The following is a 16,394-nucleotide window of genomic DNA, read 5'->3' on the forward strand; positions in this document are numbered from 1 at the left end:
TGGGTTCCTCATTACAAGCGGTGGCAACAAGAACTGTATCCACATAATGTGAAGATGCATGGCGAGAAGCAGCACGTGTACGACCTAGCATAAATGTAGACTGTTTGCTATCACGCAAAGTGTCAACCAGCCATCTAGGAGCATTTTTGACTTCCTAGGATCTGCATCTTCCTCTGCCACTGCATCACCCAAGGTATCCTGATCAATCTGAGGCATTTCAGGATCAATTTGGGGCAAGTTCAGCTGCTGATTTTGCTGGTTTTCAGCAGGCATAGGTGGCTGTAAATGAGCTGAAACGGGCTCTACATTGTCCACATTTGAATTGAATAAAGGCAACAAGTATCAAACACATCTTCCGGCCCAATAGATGGCTGTTTGGTATATGAGACAAGTGGTTGAGATGCATATTCATCAAAGATAACATCTCTTGACACAATGATCTTGCCTGTATTAGGCACATAGAGTCTATATCCCTTACTCTCAGTACTATAACCAATGAAAATGCATTTGATTGCCTTTGCATCAAGCTTATGTCTTTGTTGTGTGGGCACATGCATATATGCCAAGCACCCAAAGACTTTCATATGAGTCACCATTGGAATCTTGCCATTCCATGCCTCATAGGTAGTCATAGATTTCAAGGCTTTAATGGGCAACGGTTAAGCACATAATTGGCACACATAACCGCCTCATGCCAAAACTTAGTGGGTAGATCCTTGCTTTTGAGCATGCAACGTGCCATCTCCATAAGTGTACAATTACGTCTCTCTGCAACTCCATTTTGCTGAGGAGTATAGGGGGTAGTACAGTGATGAGAAATACCATGTAACTGCATGTAAGCTGTGAACTCATTTGACAAATATTTCCCCCCTCGATTTGTACGCAATGTGACAAGCTTGTGTCCACATGCATTTTCAGCCATGGGACGGAAGTCTCTGAAAGCTGCAAAGGCACTTGACTTCATTTTTAAACCATACACCCAACAAAACCGAGTGTAGTCATCAATGAACGTGATGAAGTACAAGTGTCCTCCAAAAGATGGAGCCCTCATGGGGCCATAAAGATCACTATGAACGAGCTGTAATGGTCGGACAGCCCTCATAGCACCATCTTTATGAAAGGAATTCCCGTGCATCTTTTTAAGGATGCATCCCTCACATACATGTTTGAAGGGAACCTGCATAGGAGGAAGCTCATGCACCATACCTTACTTCTGCAAGCATACAAGAGATGGGAAGTTCAAGTGACCAAACCGAGTATGCCATAACTTAGTGTCACTCAACATACGCGAGGTGGATGCAAGCATAGCATCATGAGAATAAGTACTCCTGTCATACATATAGAGCTTATACAAGCCACTGCATAATGTCCCAGAAAGCATAAGAGAAGCTGAATCTTTGCTGTCATACACTGAGCAACAATGGTCAGAAAACTGAACCTTAAACCTAGATAATGCAAGGGCTGAAACAGAAATGAGATTCTTCTGAATGCCTGGTACATATAAAGTGTCACAAAGAGTAAAGCTATTCCCGTTACATGCTGTTAGCTCCACATTGCCAATGCCTATAATGGATTAAGAGGCATCATTGACACACATAACTATGCCACCTGGAGGTGAATCCTGCAAATTGGCAAATAGATCTCTGCAAGAAGTGATGTGCTTAGAAGCACCACTGTCAAAGTACCAATCTCCAGTTGAGATATACATATAAGAAGCAGGCAAATTGCATGTAACCACTAATGCATATCCCTCATGAGCAAAGTTAGCCTCTTCTTTAGTGTCCACAGTAGCAGCCAAACCTTGCTTCTTCTTTCTCTTTTCACTCTGAATGCGCTTCCTACATTCCTCAATAAGATGGCTAGGTTTTCTGCAATAGTTGCATCTCTTCTTTTTCTTGTTGTCACCCTCTTTAGATGAGGTAGAATCTGAATGGGCATGTGGTTTGCCCTTAGGTTTACCACTAGATGCAGCTCGAGATTTACCTTTGTTTCGATCAAAGGTACCAAATGCCTGAATAGCAGAAAGCATAGTGGCCCTATTAGAACGAGACTGCTTCTCCTACAATAAGAGAGTCACCAACTCATCAAAGGTATACAAGTTTGGATTACCCTTCATGAGTAGACGAAGAGTAGTCGCAAAACCCTGACAGGATTTTGGCAAACCCAGAAGCACTGTAGATACAAGTGAACCATCTGGAATGACCTCATCAATGTTGATGAGCTGCTCTCGCAAATCCTTGATGCGGGTAAGGAACTTGTCCATTGAATCACCCTCATCCATATGCGCAGACTCAATCTTTCTTGCGAAGACACGAGCCTCATTGCGAACATGATACAAAGAAGCAAGTACATCCCATGCACCCTTAGAAGTGCATGAACGAATGTGCGGTATAACCTACCTTTTGCATGCAAGGGCAATCAAAGCATGTGCGTCAGCATCCTTGGCATCCCATCTGAGCTGTTCTGGAGTGGGTGGCAAAGGTGCAGAAGATGTAGCACCACTTGAAGATACATCATTACCTGCATCAGTGGTTCTTGAAGTACTTGTTGCTCGTGCAGGAGCAATGGGCTTGACATCAGCCCCTGATACATAAACCCACAAATTCTTAGCAAACAAGTACATGTTTGATCATGTATGCCCACATAGGATAGTTTGTACCATCCAACTTATCGGAAAGCATTCCAAATAAATCACTAGTGTTCCCAGACATGGCTGTCACAAGTGTGTACAAACAAGTAGTAATGCTGTAACAACCAAAAATTTGGGGAAAATGCCCCAATGTCAACCAAATCTGCCTGTAACACCCAAAATGCCTACAAATGTCTATATAGGACCTACAAATGGTGTCAATTTTTGCAAAATCCCCAAATTTCTAGTGCAATTACGCACCAAATCAGGCAAAATCAGTGTCAATGTATGTCAATTTTTTTTGCAATTTTGAGCTCAGTGATGAAAAGCTCCAAAATTAATGCTGCCAATTTGCTAATATCGGCAATTTTTGATTTTTTTTTAAAGAAATTAAAAAAGATAGCAAATTGGTTACTGGTCACTGTTGGCATAGAGTACGAGGAGACGATTGAAGCCAAGATTCGTAGCAGATCTGTACGGCGCCTCTGCTGTGCAGCATGTACAAGGTACAGTCAGAGAGCTGGGTACAGACGGCGAATAGGTGTAGGGCGGCGAGCTGTTATAGGCGGCCCTGGGTGGCGCTATTGCAGGCGGCGCAAGTACAGACAACGCGTATGATGTAGAGGTGACGACTGCGAATATAGATTCGAAGGCGGCGACGGCGGATCTGAAGATCGACGGCGGCGGCGTGTCTAAGGGCAACGACAGAGGCGGTAGTAGGGCAGCTGAGGGTGGCTCTAATGCAGGCGGTGCAGGGCAGATTGGTGAAACCCTAAAGCGCACAGTAGATAGTCAAAACCCTAACCCTAAACAGGGCAAAGTAGGTGGGTGAAATCCTAACCCTGAACTGCTCTGATACCAATGTTGGGTATGGGGGAAGAAGCTTACACAAAGACACACACACACAAGTGCAAGAGAGAGAAGAACTAGTGAAGCTCAAGAGTGCTGGAAAAGATGTACTCAATAATAATGAAATGAAAGTACAATGTGAGTACATAAAGTAGCCTAGGGCAAAGTTCCCAACACACATAAGTGTGGTTACACGGGGAAAAAACCTGTGTCCGGTCACAGGGAAAAAGTGCTCGTGAGTAAGCTGTGTTCACACTTAACTAGCCGGGAGTGGTCATGACCAACATGCTCTAAACTGCTGTGCTGCGAGCCTTTGTGTAGCCTCTATGCTGCCCCTGATTGTCATCACCACCATGTTGCCGCTGCCAAGCTACTGATTGTAGGTGCACTTTGTTGCCCTGGCCAGCGGCTCTAGTGGAGAGCCCTCCATTGCCGCTCCGCCTGGTCGGCAGGTCTAGTCTCAACGGCACCATCAAGTGGGGAGGACTCTGCCTCCATCACGTTTGCGCCGCCCAACTGGCAGCCTGCTCTGCCTCAACCAGCCTTGCGCTGCCTCAACCAGCCTTGTGCTGCCCATAGGCAGGCCACCTGCTTCATCAAAGTTCAAGGCTTTTTGCAGATATTTAAGGGATTTCAGAAATATGGAGAGCAACAAGGGAAGTTTTGGAATAGACAAGTTCAATGTCATCAACTTCTCGACATGGCAGACAAAACTACGGCTTTATCTGATGAGGAACCACTTGTGGCCTATGCTCAACGGCACCATCAAGAAACTAGGCAACCATGAAGGAGTTGAGAAAATTCAAATTTGGCAAGACCAAAATGACAAGGCCATTGCTCTCATTGGGCTTGCATTGTCCGACCATATTGTTCACTATGTGGAATTCAAAGAGTGCTAATGAGGTATGGGACAAATTGGAAAATTAGTTTGGCAACAAAATAAATAACTCAAAGGTTTTCTTCAAGCAAAAAATGTTTCGTTCAAAAATGAGTGAAGAAGAGACCTTAGGAGAACACTTCAGCAAACTTGGCTCCATTCTCCAACAACTCTCAAGCCTGGGAGTGAATGTTGAAGAAGATGATAAGAAGGCTGCTCTTCTATTGAGCATTGAAGAAATCACAAAGTTTTCATAGATTTTGACATTTTTGAGAGTCGCCAGAGAGACATCCTTTGATGACATGCTTTCAGTGTTAATAGAAGAAGACTATCTAGAAGCAAAATGCTTCAAGAAGATGGCAAATGAACATGAAAAAGAGTATCATTACAGTAGTGTGGGTGGCACACATTGGTTTAAGGGAGGGAAGTTTCATAACTTGTGAGGTTATACTATGTGAAGAAATTCTGTGCGAGTTGAGTTCTAGTTCTCTGTGAGCTCCATTAGGTTCTTTTCCCTGAGAATCCAGTTATCACTTGAAACCATGGTTATATATAGAATTCTTGAAGGTTTTTTTATCATAGGTAGACCTCTACGTCTCCCTCTACTAGTAAAGGACTTAAATCTACCCTTGTTGTAACTGACACAAAAGGGATGAAGACTGGTAGGCTAGGTTTGCCCTAAGGCTTGCCCTAAGGCCAACCTTGTGTATAGGTGCGTGTTGCTAGTTTTAAAACATATACAATATCCATAGATGAATAGACAAAACTATTCATAAAGCCATACCACCTTGATTTAGAGAAATGTTATACATGAAACAAGTTTAGTCTGCAGAGCCTAGTTCTCCTGCTGCGCAACAACGGCAGCATGTGTAGGTGAAGAAGAAGATCATGAACTAGAAGACAAGGCATTCACAGTGGCCACTGTACCAGCAATGGAGAATCTTTCTCTTAAGGAGGAAGATTATGATTAGGCCTTCTAGTTCCTATTATGTTTGAGACATGGGTTCTTTGCCCGGAAAGTCCCCCAAAATCTGAATATTTTGTGTTTCTTTTTTTAATGCTCCATCATTCCCTCTTTACCGTGCATAGAGCAAGGGGGGTTAATTTGGTATGCTGATGTAGGCTTCCTTTGTCTCCTGAGGCAGGACTTGACCTGTGAATCCTTTGCACCGAGTCATGCTACATGAGCCTGTGAGCCATGCTTTTATGCCTCTGAGTTGGTAGCGGCAAACATGTCTTGTTTCTTTGCTAGTGTTGGAGTATGAGACTATTGAAGGTTTCCCAAGCATCACCTCCATCACTTGGAAGGGGGGTATTTCGGAGTTAGTTGGTGTGAACATCCTCTATGGGTGTGAGCAGCCCTTATTAAAGTCCATCTCTATCCTTGCACATGTATCATCCTGTCACCATGCATTCCTACAAACTGGCCACCTTGGGCTTGCCCGGGCCTCGCTTCCATCCAACCTCTACCCACGGTGGATGTGCTTCTGTGTGCAGCCATCCTCACCCATTTTCCTGACATGCCGTTCTCTTCATATTCTCAACCTTTGGCCACTGTGGTAGATTTTCCATCATGGTCTGTTTCCCTTGCCTGCAAAGTGTTTGTTCAATACCTGGGACAGATAGTCAAGTCCCCTTGAGCTGCGGCATTTACAGTTGCCCATGTTGCAGGGATTCCTTCTCTAAGGCTGATTGTACCTTGTTGGAGAATCTCTCCAAAGAGGTTTTGCTTCTCCAATTAAATGGATCCACCTTTCTCTAGTGTATTGTGTTTCTGTGGCTTCTGGGGAAATAATTTGAATTCCATCAGATGGGGCACTTCGTGGCAAAGTAACGTCCTTAATGCTAGGACACTAGCAGTTATAATCGTCCCCTTCGAAGGAGAATCTCTCCCCACAGGTTTTTCTCCTCCAATCCACCTTCTTATGGCAGATTGAGTTATTGGGGCTCCTGGGACAGTGCTTTTCCTGCTGCCTGGTGGGGCACTTGGTGAAGCAGTGTCCTCATTGCAAGGACACCATAGCTTCCCACAGGTTCCTTGTGATCGTGAAAGAGAGAGTAGTGGCGTGCATGGCCTGAGGGGTGTCACAAGAGGGACATAGCTTTGCGATCAACTTGGTATGATTAGCCTATTTATTGGCCTTGTTTCTAGCCTGAGTTTTCTTGGACCCCACCCTTTTCTTTTCTCCCCCTACAAGGACACCTACATCAAGTATGACAGTCAGTATAAACTTGAAGCAATTTTTAATGCTACAACTTGTTCTACCTTTTGGTTTTGTTCATTTTGAGTAAAGATGTGTTTTTTTCAAAACAAGAGAAGCAGGATACAGTAAGGTTGTAGGTCAAAGAGTTTTATGAAATTAATGAATGCTACAAATGAATGAATTTGAAGTAAGGAATGCAATAAATTTTGAACCACATAGAAAGCCGTCCTTCAATGTAATCATTTTCTTGATGACTAGTTGTTCTAGTTTTGTGAGAGGAAATCTGCTACTTGGCTTCATTCAACCTTGCACAAACAGCATATCTTTCGAAATACCTTTATGTTTCTGAATATCTTGCACGAGATTTAAAATCTAATATGTCCATCCACTTCAAGACCTCGATGCTGTTCTATCAAATACTCATCTTTTGTAGGATCCAGTTGATGCTAGTGTTACCGATGATTTTGTTCATCATGATTTACATTTAAAAATTTGAGACTAGTCCCAATGTTAAGATCCACGCTTCTGACTTTGGTGCTATGAATATCACAGAAGCATTGTTGGAATGGAGGCTTTACCAACTCAAATGGTCCAACACAGGGCCATAACATTTCTGACATCCATAGGAATGCCTCAGAGGATTCCAAAAATGGGTCAAAACAGAGGTGTTCTTCTGAGGCGTGGTCATTTTCTTTTAGTTCTTCAACAGCTAAGAGGGTAGGTAGTAAACTCAATGGAGATCTTTTTGCAGTCAATGGTTTTCTCAGTCAAAAGAAATTTCAATGGTCAACAGCTAGATGAAACAACGTTGTCTTGCAGTTCGATAATTGCTTATGTCAACTTTACTTTCAACCATGCTACTCATGAGAAACCCTCATTTGCTTCAGAAATAGAATTTTAAGATGGTTCTTTTCATGTTTAAAACAGATTCCATCAATTGAAGGGCCTTTGGAAGATTCAGATCTACAACCGCAGCTACTCATGCATCATGGAATGCCTGCAACCTCTTGTGTGGTTGCGTATGATCCTGTGCAGCACACGCTGGCAACCGCCACACAGTATGTACTGTAACAATACTTCTTTAGCCTTGACGTAAGTCTTGGAATGGTTAATGTGCCATTTTATGTAAAAATGACTGCACTTCACATCTTTATCGGTAAGCATAATGCTTGTGAGGAATTCAAAGTTGATTTTTTTTGTGTGTGTGTGTGTGAGAGAGAGAGAGAGAGAGAAAGAAAAAATTTTAAAGCTAGTTATATATGCAAGCTTTGAGTAGATCTTCTTGATCTGTCATTCTCATAAAACAACTTTAGGAAACCTGTTAGCTCTTGGCCCTCAGTTCTTTCATGAATGCACAAAACATCATTTCTTCTGGGGAACTCACGTAAAGAGCTGATTACCAGTACATGTGTGCCTTACACACATCCAATTCACTAAAACGTCTCTTGATGAGTGCTTTGTTAACATTGGTCGGTTAATGATTCACAAGCTGAGAATCTTTTGGGACAGGTTGCAGGGAGACTTGAGACTAGCATAGCAATGCAGGGCTCACTCCCTGTGGCTCACATGATTTTATCTTTGTTCCTGGAAGTCATTGTGTGGTGGGGAGTGACAATACCACACTCTAGAATTCAGCCATCATTAATCTTTGTCAGTAGAAGTGTCACTCCTTTTCCTAAGCATATGCCTTTGTCCCTGCCTTCAAAGGTGTAGATTCACTCCAAGTTGTACTCACTTCCTTGTTCTATCACGCATGCAAGACTCCATGTGTAGATGTTCCACACCAATCAACGGAGAGAGAATTATGTACATTCTTAAAGGTAGATATTTGAGCTCGTTTAGAAGTCAGCACCTTTTCAAATCACCAAATTAGCACTCTATAAGATATCTTAGCACTGAAGGTAATGAGATGAATAGGGGGCAATGAGCACAAAGGGGGGTGCATGATGGCTACATAGGCGGGGGGGTGGGTGGGGGTGTGTTGGGGTTGGTCTACCCCTTGCTAGCTAGTGAACCGTGTTAGTGACTTGTGCCCAAGTACCTTGGGTGCTCCACCTTCTCTTTTCCTTCTTTACAATGCATACTGATTTTTGAATAATTACAGGACATGATACTCTATTATTTTGTATCGCCAGAGAATAATTTGTGAGGATGATATATGTAATGGAAGGGAAATTGTAACACGGAAATCTTAACTATCATGAACCCTGTTCAAACACATAAACATGCCAGAAAAAGAGAGAAGGAAAGACAGCTTTGTACAGTACACTACGAGCGAGAAGATGGGCTGACCCCCCTCCCTTTATGGTTAGATTACCAAAAAGGAGTCGGCTTCAGATACAACCTTATGGGTGACCAAGGATTCTCCACTGGCATGTACCTGAATCTTCCAGTGCAAGATGAAAACAGAAACAAAACATATGCTGAATTCAAAGTTCCTCAAAAGAACAGGAGAGCTTTTCTGGCTTTAAGCACATGTGGGACAGCTATGGACAGCCCAGAGCATTCCCACATCATCCCGGGACAGCCCTGTATGGTTGTTTCCAACCTTGCCACCCCCAAAGAGGAAGTCGACCAGCCATCGACCAGCCCGCAGTTGCCCTCAGAAGGAGTCGGCCAGCAGATCATGTCTGGATAAGTCGGCCAATAGGTAGAGAACTGTCCCACAGGTCGACCAGCCCTCTGGCACAAATAGGCAGAAACTACCAGCTTTCTGGCACAGCTAGGATGAGTTGACCAGCAGATCCCCACGCCTGGGAGGAGTTGACCAGCACTAGGGAAGCTTAGATCCAGTCGACCAGCAGATATGGACTCCAAAACAAGTCGGCCAGCTCCACCAAGCACTTGGAAAGCATGCAACCCTTCAAACACGACCTCTCCTCCCTGTAATAGAGCTTTTCCGCTAGAAATATCAGCTCGTGTGGTTTTTAGGTCTAGAAGGGGGCGCCTACAAGCAATAGGCCCATATGATGTCCAGTGCCCGATACTTGGGCCACCATGTGTATTAGAATAGTCCTGCCCAGTGTGTAGAGCTTATAATCTTATAAGTGAGTGTGGACTTGTATCAATAATTATTAGCATGTGAAAACATAAAGCTATAAATTAAGTTTCAAGAGCACTTACCACCCGCAAAACACATGTAGACCACCGCCCAGGAGTCCCCGGCCCGTGGACAACAAAGGCAATAAATTTAGGCATTGTCTAGGCAAACAAAACAAGCCATCCAAAAATAAAATTAAGGACATGCACACACATGAGTGCAACTAAACTGGAAGAAACACCCATTTGCATAGTTGTGTGAATTAGGTAAAATGTTCAGGGATCCAAAATCCTTAGAGATCAAATGTCATTTTTTATTTTGTCACAAAACCCCTCATTGCTTCAGTTTTCTATTGTACATGTGTGGCATATGGAGCTTGACATGACAATACATGTATGGCATATGGAGCCTGACATGGTGTGTTTTCTCAGGACTAGCTATCTTGGTGTTCACTTGTATTTATGTTTTGGGAAGATTCCGGAACATGGATGGACCAATTATGTACACCAAGAGCTGGAGTGTCATGTGCATCACCCATGTGAGTGCCACGTGACATGCTTCTTATTTACAGCCGCCTTCTAGGCAAAGTACATGGCAGAGTATGGCCTGTTGGGGGCTGTTTTGGCAGCCCAATAGGTGCTTGGTGGTGCCCACGACATGGATCGATAGTAGGGCACAATATGAACACAATAAATGACATTTTTAGTATCTTTGTGAGGTCATAAAAGGGCTGGTTGACCTGAATCTGGCCAGTAGCATGAAACTCTACAAAAGGGGTAGCTTAGAGTTCATTTTGGACATCTCATTCTTGTGAACACCAGTGGGTAGAAGGCAGTCATAGAAATGTGGAGAGAGTAAGTTTATCATGTGTACCATTAATCAAAATGTGGATGTTTTTGATATGTGACTTCTCCACAAACGAGACAGTGCTTAGAGAGGAGTGGTCTGCCTTTAGCTTGAACTAATGGACAGATGCCTTCTCCATATCTGAGTGGATGCATATTAAGTAAAGTACTCTTTAGGAGTCTATATGCAAGCTAGTGAGAGGAGAATGTTCATGTAATAGCCACGGGGAGCAACAAGTGGTGTGACAATGGGTCAGCTTATAGAGCTCTAGCATGTGGTATGAGATTTAGGTGGTGAATTGATAGCCTTATGTGTGCTTCAGCTGGAAGGAGTCGATATATGAAATGTGAGGATGATTGTTAGTGAGGTTATGCCTTTAATTTGCGTGCAAAGAACCCCACAACAAAAAATTGGGATAGGATGTATACTTATGAGTGTGTCATATGTGCAGGATAAATGGCACTGCTTTGAAGTTGTAGTTATTTTTGTGTGCTTTGTTAGAATATTGAGGGGGAAAATTGCAGGCAATGCATAACTTCAAACATGTTTGTATTGATAGTTCAAGAACTAATCTCATAATCTTGCATTGATGTCATTCCAAGGGATTGAGGTAACCTTCAATGAGTGTGACGTTTCTAATGGAAAAGCTAGTAAATCCTTTTTGAGTCTTGCTGCCTCCTCTTTGGGTAACTGGCTAGATTTTTCTTTAATAGCGTGTGTCAATATTATCTACAAGATTGGGAACTAGGAACATATTTCAATAATAGCTCAAGCTGTTGAATCTGACGTTGACTTATTTCTGCCTCTTTTGCGTACTTAGGGATGGGCGAATCAAGGTGTTTGGTGTTGCAGGGTTGGAGATCTTTCTACAGTCTTCCAAACAATCTCCCATTCGATTTTTACAGGTTAGAATCAAGAAATTGACATTGCACAGGAATGTCTTCATAAGGAAACTGCTCCCTCCTAACCCTCCAAAAAATAGGGGTTGAGACCAGAGAGGCAGAAATTCTGATTGATTCGCAGGATCTCAACGCTGGGGAAAAAAATGGCTCAATTAGTTTGTGTTTGTTCAAGAGCAGAGTGGCTCTATGGTGCTGAAGTATGCCCTTGATCTGGAGTTGGCGTCTAGCTCTTTGAAGAGTTGGTGCTCTCTCTCTCTCTCTCTCTCTCTCTCTCTCTCTCTCTCTCATAACACCACATGTGCAAAATACATGTTTGCATCGGGTGTACTCTCGTGCTGTAGGGGTAAGAGCTGGCTGTCTCCTCGGAATGCTAGCTGTTGCCGGGTGAGGGCCAAAGAACTCGATGATAATGGTTTGGGTGGTGTCATGCAGTGTCTGTGCTGTGGCATGTAGCAACATCTGAGTCTGCGGATGGTGATACATCTCTAGCAGGAAAATCCTAGGCACCATTGACCTCTGTAATGCATCATCACTCATGACAAAGGCCAAAACCCTGTTTAAGGAGAGGCAACGGTATCTCTCCCATATCTTTTAATATGATGTGCATTTGAATGCACTCCGACTGGCTGTCCCCCATGGTCATCACACCCAAGAAAAAGTCCAACAAAATTTGGGTATATGTAGATTTCCGCTCTCTTAACAAAGTGACTGTAAAAGATGGGTTTTTTCTTCCATTCATGGACAGAGTTCTGGAGGATGTAGCTTGACATTCCCTCTACAACTTTATGGATGGGTTCAAGTCGCCATTCATCTAGATGATCGTGCCAGGACAACATTTGTCACCCAGTGGGGGACACATACATCTAGATGCCATTTGGGCTGTGCAATGCACCAGCAACATTCCAGAGGATTGTCACCAAGATCTTTATTTCTCCTTGGACTCCTCCACACTTTTGTGGATGATTTCTTCAACTTAACTGCACCTGCCTCTCCTCATGCTTAGAAGCTTTCAGTGAGCACCTCCTCCAACTAGCCCAAATCTTCGACAAGTGTCAAGTCATCCCACGTGTGCCTCAACCCTTGCAAATGCCACTTCTTGATGGTACAAGGCTCCGACTAGGAAAGCACCATGCACGTTGATGAATGATTGAGACTCAATCTCTATCTGCAAGCTAGGCCTGAAAACCATCTCTTGGTAGGCCCATATTGATGGGGGGGGGGGGGGGGGGGGGGGGGAAATCCTGCCTGAAAACTGTCTTTCAGGCAGAGGCACATTTTTTCCTTTCTTTTTTTTCGGTCCTCTCTTTAGCATCTTCACATTTTGCTCCTCTTCTCTCCCCTCGTCTACCTACCCACCTTTTTCTCTCCTTGTCATTTCCAGCACACTACAGCACCTTCCATCTGTCTAGGCCGCCTTTGACAGCACTGTGGCACCCAACAGCCATAGTGTTCTGCACACACTTTTCCGCACTTCTCTTCATACATCTCCGTCCGTTTTCTCTCTCTCTCTCTCTTTGTTGTTTTTTCTGATGTTGAGACATACCATGGATAGCATTGTATCACTTTGGTCTCATAGACCCATTGGGTCTTTGGAATGTGTGGGCTGGCTAGCCACCGGAAGCAACGGGAGGAGGCAGGCATCTTGGTGAAAGAACAAAAGCGAAGGTGTTGCGCATGTTGAGGAGAGAGAAGATGGTGTCAAGAAGAGAGAAAGTGGAGGTGCGAGAGAAGAAGGGGAAGAGAGAAAATGTGCATGGAGTGTCGAGGAGAGAGAAGATGGAGGTGGCAAAGAACGACAAAGAGAGGGGAAAAAGGAAAAGGTGTCAATGTCAATCTCAAAGAGAGAAAAGAAAAACTGTGCACTAAAGTTGGAGAGAGAAAAAAGGTCGAAGAAAGAAAGAAAGAAAGTGTGGATGGGGTAAGATAGATGAAAAAAAACATGTGGGAAGGAGAAAGTGAAAGAAAGAGTTATATTAAACGTCTCCTTATATAAGGGACGCTTGGGCTCCTGTTTTTCCATCTTTTATTTTCAGGAGCTTACCCATCTGAAGGGCAAGGGTAAGCGCTGGGAAATTTGTCTGCAGTCATCGTTGGGCTGAGAACATTGGGCTAACAGCAGCATTTGGCAGAGATCAGGTTCTATTCGTACGGAGAACATTCAGTTGTAATCGTTCTTGTACACATCTACCCTCTCTTCGGAAAAAAGCTCTCCCACATCTACCCTCTCTTTGACTAAAAGCAATCCTCTCTCCTCGGCACGTCTACTCTCTCTCTTGGGCAAAAAGCGCTCCACAAAGCGGCAACACTTCTCTCTCTTCGACAACAAGTGCCATCCTTCCTCACTCCTCGCCAACTCATTCTCTCTTTGACCAAGCAATCTCCAAAATCAGCTTCAAATTTGAGATCTCCCTTTGTATGATTTTATATTAATAGATAGAAGTCTCTTTTCTGCAAAAAAATTTCAGGATTTTATACACCCATGTGTGCTTTTCCCTGCTTATTTCCAATTTCTTTTTCTTAGTGTTTGTTTTTCTCCCACAGTTTTGCCAATCGTTAATCCTTGGGCTTTTGTTTTGTTAAAACCTCAGTACCCAAAGAATTAAGGTAAGCACACAATAGGCGTCTGTTTTGTAAAAAACTTAGTACCTACAAAACCAAGGTTAGCACATAATACGATAATAAAAAAATAAAACTACATGCAACATCCATAAAATTAATTTAACACGTAACATTAGCTTTACGCCCACACATGCAGGGTTCCTCAAAATCCACATAGATTCGTATGCAAAATTCTAAGCAATGGCAAAAACAAGTCATGTTGACATGTTCATTTTGCAAGCCACATAAATCATATCTTCCAAAGCTTTGTACCAAATATCCATGTGGGAGAGTGACAATTTTTGTTTCCAGTCAGTGAACTCTACGTAAAGTTCAAAACTCATAGTTGTGCTAGGCTTGTTAAAGCTTTAAATTGCAAATGCATTTTATCTAAACAAGAGTAGTGTGCATTTATATAAATCCGAATTGACCGACCTGAAGAGGAGTAACTTTGAAAAATCACATCGTTTATATCATATTCAAAAACTGTGAGCTCTCGCTTACATGTTTGCTTGTTTCTATTTGCAGTTTTTTAACAATCAAGGTCTATTAGTCAGCACAAATGCCGAAAATGACATTGAGGCAAGTTTTCAAGAGAACGCTTGCAAGATAAATAACTTTCCAGAGTTGTTTTTTCGGTAAACATTTTAACATCAAGTGATTAAATTGGGATGTGCATCATAACTTGTGTGTGTGTGTGTGTGTCTCTGAGAGAGAGAGAGAGAGAGAGAGAGAGAGAGCAGACAAGATAGAGAGAAGACCTAGGCGTTAGGCTTACAGCTCTTGTAGCGGCCAGCCTCGCCACGTTGGCGTTACTGACACGACAACCTCTTCATCAGAACTTTTGGCTGCTGTTTGTCTTTCAATCGCAACTCACAACAGCATCAACAACGATCTCTAGATCAGGTGAAAAGCACGGAGGAACTCCACAGAACGTGTTGTCGACACCATGTTCAGGTGCTGATTTAGGGTTTTCAGCTACTGATTTAGGGTTTGCAGCTGCTGAATTAGGGTTTGCAGGTGCTGAATTAGGGTTTTCAGGTGCTGAATTAGGGTTTGAGAGAATGGGTTTTCTTTGCTTTTGTACATGGATTTGAATGACCCGGCTGCTGCTGTTGGTGGCATGGCTGCCAATAGCCTTAACATGGATCTTATTGAGGAGATGATCGAGAAGGATGTGGGTTATGCTTCAGATGCCTCGGAGCAACAAAAACGTCAAAGGCTTGATGTTGATGCAAGCTACACTCCGGTGAATGTTGGAGAGAATGTAGAGGAAAGTTCTGAGGTACCTTCTCCGGAGTTTGCACGTTTGCTGCAGATCACTGGTGAGCTTCTGCAAGAATATGTGAAGGCAAATAGCGTGCAAATGGCTGCAGTAGATAATGGTGGTGTGGCTGATGTATGCATGGAGACTCCTTTGTTGCTACAACAGCTAGCAGATTTTCATGATCGTGCTGCTATCTTCTTCTTTACTTGGCGTATTCCGTTGTTGCCTCGTCTTAGAGCATGGTTGGGCCGCTTGGTGTCGCCTGAGGTACTTGAGGAGATTTATGATGGTCCGAGAGGCTTTTATGAAATACTTTTTCGCACTTCGGAAGCCCGTAGGGCAGTTTTGGAGCAGGTGCCACTCTTTTTGGATGGGCAGTTGGTTCATGTGGTTCCGTGGAAGCCTATGGCAGAGTACCAAGATATGTTGCGCCAGGCTTGCCTAGTTTGGATTGAAGTGAAACAATTCCCACCAATGTTTTGGTGTGTTTTACCAAGTCTCATGCGAGGTATCGGTGATGTCTTGGTGGTGCTTCGAATGATATCTAGAAACCGAAATCGTCTATGCATGTTCTGGGATACTGGGAGACCTAGGCCGACACATTTGCGTGTCAATATGGCTGGGCTGCAACCTTTAATGTATGAATTGATGTGGGATACATTTGCTGGCCAATGTTTCAAATGTGGTGAGATGGGCCACTTTGTCTCCGAATGTCCTAAGAAAGAACAAGTTGTTGCTACCAAGGATATCGTTGATGGGCAGTTGCCCGTGGAAGATGAGCATGATGCTCCTTTACATGATGCCCAACACATGGATGTACATGTGGATGTTCAGAATGAGGTTGAGCAGCCATGGGTGGAAGTACGTGGTAAAAAGACACGATTTGTTGCCCCGCGGGGGGATTTCTCAGATGCTGTTTGGCGGGGGCCTTTGCGTACTTAGCAGGGGCCCTTACATACATATGCTCGTCGCCCTTTGGGTTCAGGTGCTGGGATACTGGGAGACCTAGGCCGACACATTTGCGTGTCAATATGGCTGGGCTGCAACCTTTAATGTATGAATTGATGTGGGATACATTTGCTGGCCACTGTTTCAAATGTGGTGAGATGGGCCACTTTGTCTCCGAATGTCCTAAGAAAGAACAAGTTGTTGCTACCAAGGATATCGTTGATGGGCAGTTGC

At 43.6% G+C, this 16,394-nt stretch overlaps 1 protein-coding gene across 4 annotated transcripts in view; it reads left to right on the forward strand.

Moving 5' to 3' along the window:
* Nucleotides 1–16,394, forward strand: part of LOC147611834 (uncharacterized) — a 164,028-nt gene that overhangs the window by 18,862 nt on the left and 128,772 nt on the right. For 3 of the 4 annotated variants that reach the window (XM_086783681.1, XM_086783682.1, XM_086783683.1), the window contains exons 2-5: nucleotides 7,112–7,276; nucleotides 7,487–7,617; nucleotides 11,266–11,350; nucleotides 14,474–14,527. In XM_086783681.1, coding sequence (XP_086639807.1) covers nucleotides 7,112–7,276; nucleotides 7,487–7,617; nucleotides 11,266–11,350; nucleotides 14,474–14,527 — 435 coding nt within the window. The remainder of the gene's footprint in view (nucleotides 1–7,111; nucleotides 7,277–7,486; nucleotides 7,618–11,265; nucleotides 11,351–14,473; nucleotides 14,528–16,394) is intronic. The other variant, XM_086783684.1, reaches the window with a different exon arrangement.

This window comes from Cibotium barometz, chromosome 46 (assembly GCF_041138505.1).
Source record: "Cibotium barometz isolate CiBa-2024 chromosome 46, ASM4113850v1, whole genome shotgun sequence".
Lineage (NCBI taxonomy): Eukaryota > Viridiplantae > Streptophyta > Polypodiopsida > Cyatheales > Cibotiaceae > Cibotium > Cibotium barometz.